The sequence below is a fragment of the Lolium perenne genome, chromosome 2, assembly GCF_019359855.2.
Source record: "Lolium perenne isolate Kyuss_39 chromosome 2, Kyuss_2.0, whole genome shotgun sequence".
Classification (NCBI taxonomy): Eukaryota; Viridiplantae; Streptophyta; class Magnoliopsida; order Poales; family Poaceae; genus Lolium; species Lolium perenne.
In genome coordinates, this window is record NC_067245.2 from 321160884 (window position 1) to 321172982 (window position 12099).

Sequence of the window (12099 nt, forward strand, 5' to 3'; positions counted from 1 at the left end):
TTTTCTAATTTTTATATCCAAACTAGCAGGAATAATTGATGGATCTAGACAATTGATCAAAATCCTCAGAACATTGTTTGCTCTAGTAAAAGGCATATCTATATCAACTGTCTCTCCAAACAAATCACCAAATGCCCAAAGAGCCAAGAAGTCATCTAGAACGAAAGGAGGAAGATCATGAACTCTCACCCATACATCTTCAGCCGTCCAGACAGGCTCAATCTCCTTTGGCCAGAAATCAAAAGAGAGTGTAATCTGAGAATGAGGCACATTAAATCTGCCAAATTTTTGAGCACGTACCAAATCAAGCCTGCTTGGAAAGTTAGCCCTGAAAACATTATCTTCCATTTGCTGCACCTCCCATTGGTATTGATCATCAGGAACAAGATACTGCAATTGAGCAACTACCTCAGGGATGGTCATAACACCACCCTCCACGGCCACACGTCCCAACCTTGTGTTCTCCACCCGGGGCGTAACATCGGCAGACAACGGCAATTTCCAAAAGGTTAGGTCCGCATGTCCTACCCCAAAAACACACAGTCTGGGTCTTGGAGCACACAGCACCGGACAATCCTGCGACGCATGATCAGGCTTCTGACAGCACTCACAGAGAATAGCTTGACACTCATTGATACAATGCCCATCCTTATGGCACCGGAAACAATTGGGACCTCTCTTTTTTGCAACAGCCATACCCTCTGAACCCTGATCTGAGTTCTGAACCCCCGCAGCCACAGCCTGACTCTGAACCTGAGTAATCTCCGCCACAGACAAATAAACGTCCTCAGGTCTAGCCGATCCCTGCATAACCATGTCCCCATCGGAAACAGCAGCACCCATACTAGCAGCACCCATGTTTCGAGGCACAAAAGTCTGTCGCTGCGCCGCGGTGGGCGGCCGACGGGCAGACGTTCCCGACTGAGCAAGAGGCCCCTGCGCTGGCACAGGATTAACCGGCGCAAGAGCAGCATCAGGAGAAGCACTAGGACCAGACCCAGCAACCAATTGACGAGCAAAAGCCTCCGCAGCATCTTTAACCATCTTCTTTTGGGCATCATTGAGGCACTACGGCACAACAGAGCTTTGCCGTGCAGCCGAAACGCACGGCAAAGGTCAAAATCAGCTCGGCAACGCCTTTGCCGTGCGGGCTTGCACGGCAAAGACTGCACGGCAACGACCCGCCCGGCAAAGACGGCTTTGCCGTGCGCCGCGGGCAAGTGGCACGGCAAAGGCCTTTGCCGTGCAACCCTGCTTTGCCGTGCGCTGGGCACCCTTTGCCGTGAGCCTTCCTTTGCCGTGCGCCTGGAAAGTTTGCCGTGCGGAGGCCTTTGCCGTGCGCTCCGCCTCCACGCCGCATGGCAAAGGGTGGGCTTTGCCGTGCGCTTCAGCCTCACCCCGCACGGCAAAGAGTTCACCAGGTGGCAGCTGTGCACAGCTGGGCACCCTTTGCCGTGTGCATGTGCACGGCAAAGAAAGCCTTTGCCGTGCGGCTTTCTCTTTGCCGTGTGCATGTGCACGGCAAAGGTGCTGAAAAAATTCCAGCTTTTTGCTGTTTCCATTTAATCCCTGCACATATAATTCACAGAATAGATATATATTTCCAGATACATATATAGCACAATATATAGATATTTGCACATCATCAACAACAAAGTTCAACCACTAATAGTCCAACAAAGTCCATACATAGAATGTTCCATACAATAGTCCAACAACAACGAAGTCCACCAACAACAAAGTAGTCCAACAACAAATTCATACATAGAATGCTCCAAGTCACACAACAAAGTTCATACAAGCAACGTCAACCTTCGCCACTTCCTTGTCCTCCACTTCCTTGTCCTTCTCCACCTCCTTGTCCTCCATCTCCTTGTCCTCCTACAAGTTCTTATATAGATGCATAAGTGACATGCAATGGCTAAAATTGACATGTAAGAACTAGAATTGACATGGAAGAACTAGAATTGACATTGAATGGCTAAAATTGAACATAATCGCTAGAATAGACATGAAATGGCTAAAATTCAACATAATGGCTAAGAATGACATGGAATGACTAAAATTGACATGTAAGAACAAGAATTGACATGGAAGAACTAGAATTGACATGGAATGGCTAAAATTGAACATAATCGCTAGAATTGACATGAAATGGCTAAAATTCAACATAATGGCTAAGAATGACATGGAATGGCTAAAATTAACATGGAATAGCTAAAATTGAACATAATGGCTAAAATTGACATGGTTGAATGGCTAAAGTTCACAAGTGACATGGTATGGAAGAATTACAAGTGTAGGAGAACTCACCTAGAAACTGCTGCAGGCTCCGGATGATGCCCGTATTGTTGACGGTCAAGCCAGGTGTCAGCGGGCTCTGACTTGGCGCTTGCTGGAGGAGCGCCATCACAGCCGGATCGGGCGTGGGGATCTGCAATATCCAAAGTTCGGTTAGACAACAAACAAGATTGAGACGGAGATATTAAGTTAACCACTTACAAAATGTGGGAACATAGGAGGACACGACGTGCTAGGACCACTACTCCCCGGTGGTGAAGTCAGCACGGCCTGGTTCATGAACATCTGCTGGAACATCTGCTGCTGTTGTTGCATCTGTTGCAACATCTGCTGCTGCATCTGCATGTTCTCCCTAAGCTGTTGCTGCATCTGCATCTGCTCCTCTTGGTGCCTCCGTTCCCTTTCTTCCATCTCCGCCTACGTTGTGTTGCCGCGATGTCAGTAACATTGCAATGGAAAACATGTAATGAAGCGTAGAGGATCGACGAAGAACTTACCCGTAACTTCTCCACAGCTAGGTCCGAAGCCTGTGGGCGGGTCTCTACCCGAGGCTGCTCGCTCGTACGCCCACGATGGATCTGGCGTAGAGATGGAATGGTCTTTGGGTCGACTAACCCGTCAGCAATCCATAGGCGGCCACCCTTCTTGCCTTGTCCCGCAAGCACCGCAACCTCAACGTCAAAGTCTTCGGTGGTTGGGTCGGTGATACGTCTCCGACGTATCGATAATTTCTTATGTTCCATGCCACATTATTGATGTTATCTACATGTTTTATGCACACTTTATGTCATATTCGTGCATTTTCTGGAACTAACCTATTAACAAGATGCCGAAGTGCCAGTTCCTGTTTTCTGCTGTTTTTGGTTTCAGAAATCCTAGTAAAGAAATATTCTCGGAATTGGACGAAATCAACGCCCAGGTTCCTATTTTGCCCGGAAGCATCCAGAACACCCGAGAGCCGCCAGAGAGGGGGCACAGGCCCACCAAACCACAGGCCGGCGCGGCCAGGGGGGCCCGCGCCACCCTATGGTGTGGGCACCCCTTCGACCCTCTGGCGCCGCCTCTTCGCCTATTTAAAGCCTCCGTCGCGAAAACCCTGATACGTTCGACGAAACCCACAGAAACCTTCCAGAGCCGCCGCCATCGCGAAGCCAAGATCTGGGGGACAGGAGTCTCTGTTCCGGCACACTGCCGGAACGGGGAAGTGCCCCCGGAAGGCTTCTCCATCGACACCGCTGCCATCTCCACCGCCATCTTCATCACCGCTGCTGCTCCCATGAGGAGGGAGTAGTTCTCCATCGAGGCTCGGGGCTGTACCGGTAGCTATGTGGTTCATCTCTCTCCTATGTGCTTCAATACAATAATCTCATGAGCTGCCTTACATGATTGAGATTCATATGATGATGCTTGTAATCTAGATGTCATTATGCTAGTCAAGTGAGTTTTACTTATGTGATCTCCGGAGACTCCTTGTCCCACGTGTGTAAAGGTGACAGTGTGTGCACCGTGTGGGTCTCTTAGGCTATATTTCACAGAATACTTATTCACTGATGAATGGCATAGTAAGGTGCTTATTTATATCTCTTTATGATTGCAATGTGTTTGTATCACAATTTATCTATGTGCTACTCTAGCAATGTTATTAAAGTAGTTCTATTCCTCCTGCACGATGTAATGGTGACAGTGTGTGCATCCGTGTTAGTACTTGGCGTAGGCTATGATTATGATCTCTTGTAGATTATGAAGTTAACTATTGCTATGATAGTATTGACGTGATCTATTCCTCCTACATATGCATGAAGGTGACAGTGTGCATGCTATGTTAGTACTTGGTTTAGTCTTTTGATCTATCTTACACTATAAGGTTACTTAAATATGAACATCTAATTGTGGAGCTTGTTAACTCCGGCATTGAGGGTTCGTGTAATCCTACGCAATGTGTTCATCATCCAACAAAAGTGTAGAGTATGCATTTATCTATTCTGTTATGTGATCAATGTTGAGAGTGTCCACTAGTGAAAGTCTAATCCCTAGGCCTTGTTCCTAAATACTGCTGCGTTACTACTGCTTGTTTCTTGTTTTCTTTGCGTTACTACTGCTGCAATACTACCACCATCAACTACACGCCAGCAAGCTATTTTCTGGCACCGTTGCTACTGCTCATACTTATTTATACCACCTGTATTTCACTATCTCTTCGCCGAACTAGTGCACCTATTAGGTGTGTTGGGGACACAAGAGACTTCTTGCTTTGTGGTTGCAGGGTTGCATGAGAGGGATATCTTTGACCTCTTCCTCCCTGAGTTCGATAAACCTTGGGTGATCCACTTAAGGGAAAACTTGCTGCTGTTCTACAAACCTCTGCTCTTGGAGGCCCAACACTGTCTACAGGAAAAGGAGGGGGAAGTAGACATCAAGCTATTTTCTGGCGCCGTTGCCGGGGAGGAAAGGTAAAAGGTACTCACACTCCGAATCTCGGCTACTAAGCTATTTCCCGGCGCCGTAAGTACTCAAAGCTATTTCCTTTAGATCCTGCAATTGCATCTTTTTGTTTCTTGTTTACACTAGTTTGGCATAATGGACAAAAATGAGCTTCTTATTCTATTTCCTGATTTAAAACATGGATTGTTTGATGCGAAAATTAAAAAACCTATGGAATCTTATTTGCATGCTGGTAGTAATATTAGTATGAACGCTTTGAACACCATTGTTGATAATAATATAGAAAGTTCTAAGCTTGGGGAAGCCGGTTTTCATGATCTTTTTAGTCCCCCAAGCATTGAGGAGAAAATTTTCTTTGATGGTACTTTACCTCCCATATATGATGATTATAATGATAGTGGTCTTTTGGTGCCACCTACTATGGAGAGTAAATTTTGTTGTGATTATACTATGCCTCCTACACTTGATGAGAATAATAATGATAGCTACTTTGTTGAATTTGCTCCCACTACAACTAATAAAATTGACTATGCCTATGTGGAGAGTAATAATTTTATGCATGAGACTCATGATAAGAATGCTTTATGTGATAGTTATATTGTTGAGTTTGCTCATGATGCTACTGAAAGTTATTATGAGAGAGGAAAATATGGTTGTAGAAATTTTCATGTTACTAAAACACCTCTCTATGTGCTGAAATTTTTGAAGCTACACTTGTTTTATCTTCCTATGCTTGTTACTTTGCTCTTCATGAACTTGTTTATTTACAAGATTCCTATGCATAGGAAGCATGTTAGACTTAAATGTGTTTTGAATTTGCTTCTTGATGCTCTCTTTTGCTTCAAATACTATTTCTTGCGAGTGCATCATTAAAACTGCTGAGCCCATCTTAATGGCTATAAAGAAAAGAACTTCTTGGGAGATAACCCATGTGTTATTTTGCTACAGTATTTTGTTTTTATTTTGTGTCTTGGAAGTTGTTTACTACTGTAGCAACCTCTCCTTATCTTAGTTTAGTGTTTTGTTGTGCCAAGTAAAGTCTTTGATAGTAAAGTAAGTACTAGATTTGGATTACTGCACGGTTCCAGATTTCTTTGCTGTCACAAATCTGGGTCTACCTCCCTGTAGGTAGCTCAGAAAATTAATCCAATTTACGTGCATGATCCTCAGATATGTACGCAACTTTCATTCAATTTGAGCATTTTCATTTGAGCAAGTCTGGTGGCTTAATAAAATTCGTCAATACGAACTGTTCTGTTTTGACAGATTCTGCCTTTTATTTCGCATTGCCTCTTTTGCTATGTTGGATGAATTTCTTTGATCCACTAATGTCCAGTAGCTTTATGCAATGTCCAGAAGTGTTAAGAATGATTGTGTCACCTCTGAATATGTTAATTTTTATTGTCACTAACCCTCTAATGAGTTGTTCTAAGTTTGGTGTGGGGGAAGTTTTCAAGGATCAAGAGAGGAGTATGATGCAACATGATCAAGGAGAGTGAAAGCTCTAAGCTTGGGGATGCCCCGGTGGTTCACCCCTGCATATATCAAGAAGACTCAAGCGTCTAAGCTTGGGGATGCCCAAGGCATCCCCTTCTTCATCGACAACATTATCAGGTTCCTCCCCTGAAACTATATTTTTATTCCATCACATCTTATGTGCTTTTCTTGGAGCGTCGGTTTGTTTTTGTTTTTGTTTGTGTTTGAATAAATTGGATTACATCATGCTTGTGTGGGAGAGAGACACGCTCCGCTGGTTCGTATGAACACATGTGTTCTTAGCTCATAATATTCATGGCGAAGTTTCTTCTTCGTTAAATTGTTATATGGTTGGAATTGGAAAATGATACATGTAGTAATTGCTATTAATGTCTTGGGTAATGTGATACTTGGCAATTGTTGTGCTCATGTTTAAGCTCTTGCATCATATACTTTGCACCCATTAATGAAGAAATACATAGAGCATGCTAAAATTTGGTTTGCATATTTGGTCTCTCTAAAGTCTAGATAATTTCTAGTATTGAGTTTGAACAACAAGGAAGACGATGTAGATTCTTATAATGTTTTCAATATGTCTTTTATGTGAGTTTTGCTGCACCGGTTCATCCTTGTGTTTGTTTCAAATAACCTTGCTAGCCTAAACCTTGTATCGAGAGGGAATACTTCTCATGCATCCAAAATACTTGAGCCAACCACTATGCCATTTGTGTCCACCATACCTACCTACTACATGGTATTTCTCCGCCATTCCAAAGTAAATTGCTTGAGTGCTACCTTTAAAATTCTATCCTCTACCTTTTCAATATATAGCTCATGGGACAAATAGCTTAAAAACTATTGTGGTATTGAATATGTAATTATGCACTTTATCTCTTATTAAGTTGCTTGTTGTGCGATAACCATGTTCACTGGGGACGCCATCAACTACTCTTTGTTGAATTTCATGTGAGTTGCTATGCATGTTCGTCTTGTCTGAAGTAAGAGAGATCTACCACCTTATGGTTAAGCATGCATATTGTTAGAGAAGAACATTGGGCCGCTAACTAAAGCCATGATCCATGGTGGAAGTTTCAGTTTTGGACAAATATCCTCAATCTCATATGAGAAAATTATTAATTGTTGTTACATGCTTATGCATAAAAGAGGAGTCCATTATCTGTTGTCTATGTTGTCCCGGTATGGATGTCTAAGTTGAGAATAATCAATAGCGAGAAATCCAATGCGAGCTTTCTCCTTAGACCTTTGTACAGGCGGCATAGAGGTACCCCTTTGTGACACTTGGTTAAAACATGTGCATTGTGATGATCCGGTAGTCCGAGCTAATTAGGACAAGGTGCGGGCACTATTAGTATACTATGCATGAGGCTTGCAACTTATGAGATATAATTTACATGATACATATGCTTTATTACTACCGTTGACAAAATTGTTTCATGTTTTCAAAATCAAAGCTCTAGCACAAATATAGCAATCGATGCTTTTCCTCTATGGAGGACCATTCTTTTACTTTCATTGTTGAGTCAGTTCACCTATTCCTCTCCACCTCAAGAAGCAAACACTTGTGTGAACTGTGCATTGATTCCTACATACTTGCATATTGCACTTATTATATTACTCTATGTTGACAATATCCATGAGATATACATGTTATGAGTTGAAAGCAACCGCTGAAACTTAATCTTCCTTTGTGTTGCTTCAATGCCTTTACTTTGAATTATTGCTTTATGAGTTAACTCTTATGCAAGACTTATTGATGCTTGTCTTGAAGTGCTATTCATGAAAAGTCTTTGCTTTATGATTCACTTGTTTACTCATGTCATATACATTGTTTTGATCGCTGCATTCACTACATATGCTTTACAAATAGTATGATCAAGGTTATGATGGCATGTCACTTCAGAAATTATCTTTGTTATCGTTTTACCTGCTCGGGACGAGCAGAACTAAGCTTGGGGATGCTGATACGTCTCCGACGTATCGATAATTTCTTATGTTCCATGCCACATTATTGATGTTATCTACATGTTTTATGCACACTTTATGTCATATTTCTGCATTTTTCGGAACTAACCTATTAACAAGATGCCGAAGTGCCAGTTCCTGTTTTCTGCTGTTTTTGGTTTCAGAAATCCTAGTAAAGAAATATTCTCGGAATTGGACGAAATCAACGCCCAGGTTCCTATTTTGCCCGGAAGCATCCAGAACACCCGAGAGCCGCCAGAGAGGGGGCACAGGCCCACCAAACCACAGGCCGGCGCGGCCAGGGGGGGGCCCGCGCCACCCTATGGTGTGGGCACCCCTTCGACCCTCTGGCGCCGCCTCTTCGCCTATTTAAAGCCTCCGTCGCGAAAACCCTGATACGTTCGACGAAACCCACAGAAACCTTCCAGAGCCGCCGCCATCGCGAAGCCAAGATCTGGGGGACAGGAGTCTCTGTTCCGGCACGCTGCCGGAACGGGGAAGTGCCCCCGGAAGGCTTCTCCATCGACACCGCTGCCATCTCCACCGCCATCTTCATCACCGCTGCTGCTCCCATGAGGAGGGAGTAGTTCTCCATCGAGGCTCGGGGCTGTACCGGTAGCTATGTGGTTCATCTCTCTCCTATGTGCTTCAATACAATAATCTCATGAGCTGCCTTACATGATTGAGATTCATATGATGATGCTTGTAATCTAGATGTCATTATGCTAGTCAAGTGAGTTTTACTTATGTGATCTCCGGAGACTCCTTGTCCCACGTGTGTAAAGGTGACAGTGTGTGCACCGTGTGGGTCTCTTAGGCTATATTTCACAGAATACTTATTCACTGATGAATGGCATAGTGAGGTGCTTATTTATATCTCTTTATGATTGCAATGTGTTTGTATCACAATTTATCTATGTGCTACTCTAGCAATGTTATTAAAGTAGTTCTATTCCTCCTGCACGATGTAATGGTGACAGTGTGTGCATCCGTGTTAGTACTTGGCGTAGGCTATGATTATGATCTCTTGTAGATTATGAAGTTAACTATTGCTATGATAGTATTGATGTGATATATTCCTCCTACATATGCATGAAGGTGACAGTGTGCATGCTATGTTAGTACTTGGTTTAGTCTTTTGATCTATCTTACACTATAAGGTTACTTAAATATGAACATCTAATTGTGGAGCTTGTTAACTCCGGCATTGAGGGTTCGTGTAATCCTACGCAATGTGTTCATCATCCAACAAAAGTGTAGAGTATGCATTTATCTATTCTGTTATGTGATCAATGTTGAGAGTGTCCACTAGTGAAAGTCTAATCCCTAGGCCTTGTTCCTAAATACTGATGCGTTACTCTTTGCTTGTTTCTTTGTTTCTTGCGTTACTACTGCTGCAATACTACCACCATCAACTACACGCCAGCAAGCTATTTTCTGGCACCGTTGCTACTGCTCATACTTATTTATACCACCTGTATTTCACTATCTCTTCGCCGAACTAGTGCACCTATTAGGTGTGTTGGGGACACAAGAGACTTCTTGCTTTGTGGTTGCAGGGTTGCATGAGAGGGATATCTTTGACCTCTTCCTCCCTGAGTTCGATAAACCTTGGGTGATCCACTTAAGGGAAAACTTGCTGCTGTTCTACAAACCTCTGCTCTTGGAGGCCCAACACTGTCTACAGGAAAAGGAGGGGGAAGTAGACATCAGTCGTCGTCTTCACCGTGCTTGGCCTTGAACTTCGAGCGGTACGCGCCACACTGGGCCTCCGCTAGCCCGTTGACCCACACGGACCCCGTTTCAGGATGCGGCTCCCTCCTGGTCTTGGACTTTTGGAAAAGGCCAAATAAGTTTGGTGTCACGCCTGTCTTCACTTCCTGCAAAAGAGTACATGCAAGTAAGTGAAGAGGGACACCCTTGCGGGGCTAACAATAACATGAAACGAAAGAATGAAGAAACCATTTGCTCACCTCTTGCTGCAAGGTAAGGGCCAAGTTCTTGCTGCCCAGGACATGTGATCCACCTCCCATCTCTAAACGCTTCTGCTTGCCCTCCTCGTGCTTCCGGGCGTACTCGGGGGATGTCCACCATATGACCATCGCAAGAAAGCACGCCTTGTCTTCCCCGACGTACTGAGGAGGGTTCTACATACACAAGATAGACCCATTATTAGAACATAAACTACATGAAAATGCGGAAATAAATAACACATCGATGCTAATACCTGCAGGTACTGCCACGGTGCCATGAGCGTATCCCGACAATCAGCCTTACTCATCCAAACTTTGCGCTCGGCGTGCCAGTCGCGGACGCACTGGACACGTGCCTCGTAGTGCATGCCAGTCACCCTCACCCTGCACAACTCGTGTAAGATAACGTCGCACGCAATTTCCTCGCCCTCAGCCCTCGTGAAGTATTTCTGCAACCATGCACATAGGTAAAACAAGAGGAATTAGAGCAACTATTGGTAGTCAAGAAGTGTTTGAATGCTAAGAAGCCAAAAGTCACGTACCCAGAAGTGGCGGACAACCCGCTCTTGCATGTTGGCGCACTTGCCGCTAGGATCTTCCGCGTAGCTGTAGTGCTTCCAAGTCCAAGCCACATCGCGGCCACCACTAGGGAGATTGACAATCCCAGGGAAATGCTTCCTAATTAGGCCTCCAAGGATGTTCGAGTACTCACGTGTCGGGAGCCTCCTCGGGTCACCATACTTGAACATGCTGCACAACGAATTGCCAAAATCAGTATGCATGTGATAAAAAAATTGTATAATGATAAAAATTTCAATAATGGAATGCCAAAATCAGCATGTACCTCTTTCCAGCGGGCACGAGAACAACATCGCGGAAGGCCCAAGTTTTTAGCTTGGGGAGTTTCGTAATCCCGCGCTTATACGGCTTCTTGTCCCGTGGTTCCAGCCTCTCCTCGGCTGCAACGTACACCTCCTCCTCGGGCGGATACCAAGCTAGGTCTTTGTTTAGCTCCTGCGGCAAACCCCCCAACCCCTCATCCTCCTCGAGCTCCTCCCCACCGTCCTCCCCACCGTCCTCCCCACCATCCTACTCATCCTGCCCACCGTGCTCCTCACCGTCCTCCTCGTCCTCCCCACCCCACTGCTCCTCATCATCATCCTCGGCTGGGGGAGGACTAGGAGAAGGGGTACGAAGTCGCCGTGGCTGGGCATTCTTCCTCCGTGGTGGAGGGCTAGGAGGAGCGCTAGGAGGACGTGTCTGCGACGACGAACCACTCGAAAGTCCCACAAGCTCAGCCACGGCCTTGATCTTCTTTTTGAAACCTCCCTTTCTTTTTCTTGGCGGCATGTTTCAATCACCTGCAAACACAATGAAAAGAGTGGTTTATTAGTATGCAATGTAAACAGATGAATATTAGTGAAATCAACAATAAATAGCACATAGTTCAGTACATAGATCATAGTTTATTACAAATAGCACATAGTTCAGTACATATGATAGCCTCACAATTACAACTACATAGATCATAGTTTATTACAAATAGCACATAGTTCAGTACATAGGATAGCCTCACAATTACAACTACATAGCACATAGTTTATTACAAATAGCACATAGTTCAGTACATAGGATAGCCTCACAATTACAACTACATAGCACATAGTTTATTACATAGGATAGCCTCACAATTACAACTACATAGATCAGTAGCCTATGTCGACATCCGTAATCGGACCACATGTTTCATCATCATCAGGCTCAGCGAACCAATAATCATCGATGAAACCTGGAGGTGGTCCATTTGGACCTAGGTCAATGCCTGCTTTGAACGCCTCGAGCAAACTTAGGTCTTCTACGGCACACACATCCTCAGCTTCATATTCTTCATTGTCTTCCTCCATAACCGCATCTTCTTCTTGCT

General features: G+C 44.4%; 2 protein-coding genes across 2 annotated transcripts; both read right to left on the reverse strand.

Moving 5' to 3' along the window:
* Nucleotides 1–1685: 1685 nt before the first annotated feature.
* On the reverse strand, nt 1686–2643 carry LOC139835365 (uncharacterized). The gene is made up of 3 exons (XM_071825215.1): nt 2503–2643; nt 2314–2434; nt 1686–1881 (listed from the first exon to the last, which is right to left on the reverse strand). The coding sequence occupies exons 1-3, from the start codon at nt 2638–2640 to the stop codon at nt 1808–1810; spliced, it is 333 nt and encodes a 110-aa protein (XP_071681316.1). The 5' UTR covers nt 2641–2643; the 3' UTR covers nt 1686–1807.
* Nucleotides 2644–9911: 7268 nt separating this feature from the next.
* LOC127329522 (uncharacterized) lies at nt 9912–11165 on the reverse strand. Its single transcript, XM_051356028.2, has 5 exons — nt 11020–11165; nt 10718–10925; nt 10430–10624; nt 10176–10349; nt 9912–10082 (listed from the first exon to the last, which is right to left on the reverse strand). The coding sequence occupies exons 2-5, from the start codon at nt 10922–10924 to the stop codon at nt 9912–9914; spliced, it is 747 nt and encodes a 248-aa protein (XP_051211988.1). The 5' UTR covers nt 10925; nt 11020–11165.
* Nucleotides 11166–12099: the final 934 nt, after the last annotated feature.

What these genes read in the sequence shown, in the direction of transcription:
- LOC139835365 (XM_071825215.1), bottom strand. Translation starts at nt 2,640, where the DNA reads ATGCAGCAGCAGATGTTGCAACAGATGCAACAACAGCAGCAGATGTTC. An exon ending in CTCCTATGTTCCCACATTTT is followed by an intron (nt 2,435 to 2,502) that starts GTAAGTGGTTAA and finishes TGGATATTGCAG; the next exon opens with ATCCCCACGCCCGATCCGGC. An exon ending in GAGCCTGCAGCAGTTTCTAG is followed by an intron (nt 1,882 to 2,313) that starts GTGAGTTCTCCT and finishes AAGAACTTGTAG; the next exon opens with GAGGACAAGGAGATGGAGGA.
- LOC127329522 (XM_051356028.2), bottom strand. Translation starts at nt 10,924, where the DNA reads ATGTTCAAGTATGGTGACCCGAGGAGGCTCCCGACACGTGAGTACTCG. An exon ending in CACCGTGGCAGTACCTGCAG is followed by an intron (nt 10,350 to 10,429) that starts GTATTAGCATCG and finishes TTGTGTATGTAG; the next exon opens with AACCCTCCTCAGTACGTCGG. An exon ending in CCCTTACCTTGCAGCAAGAG is followed by an intron (nt 10,083 to 10,175) that starts GTGAGCAAATGG and finishes ACTCTTTTGCAG; the next exon opens with GAAGTGAAGACAGGCGTGAC.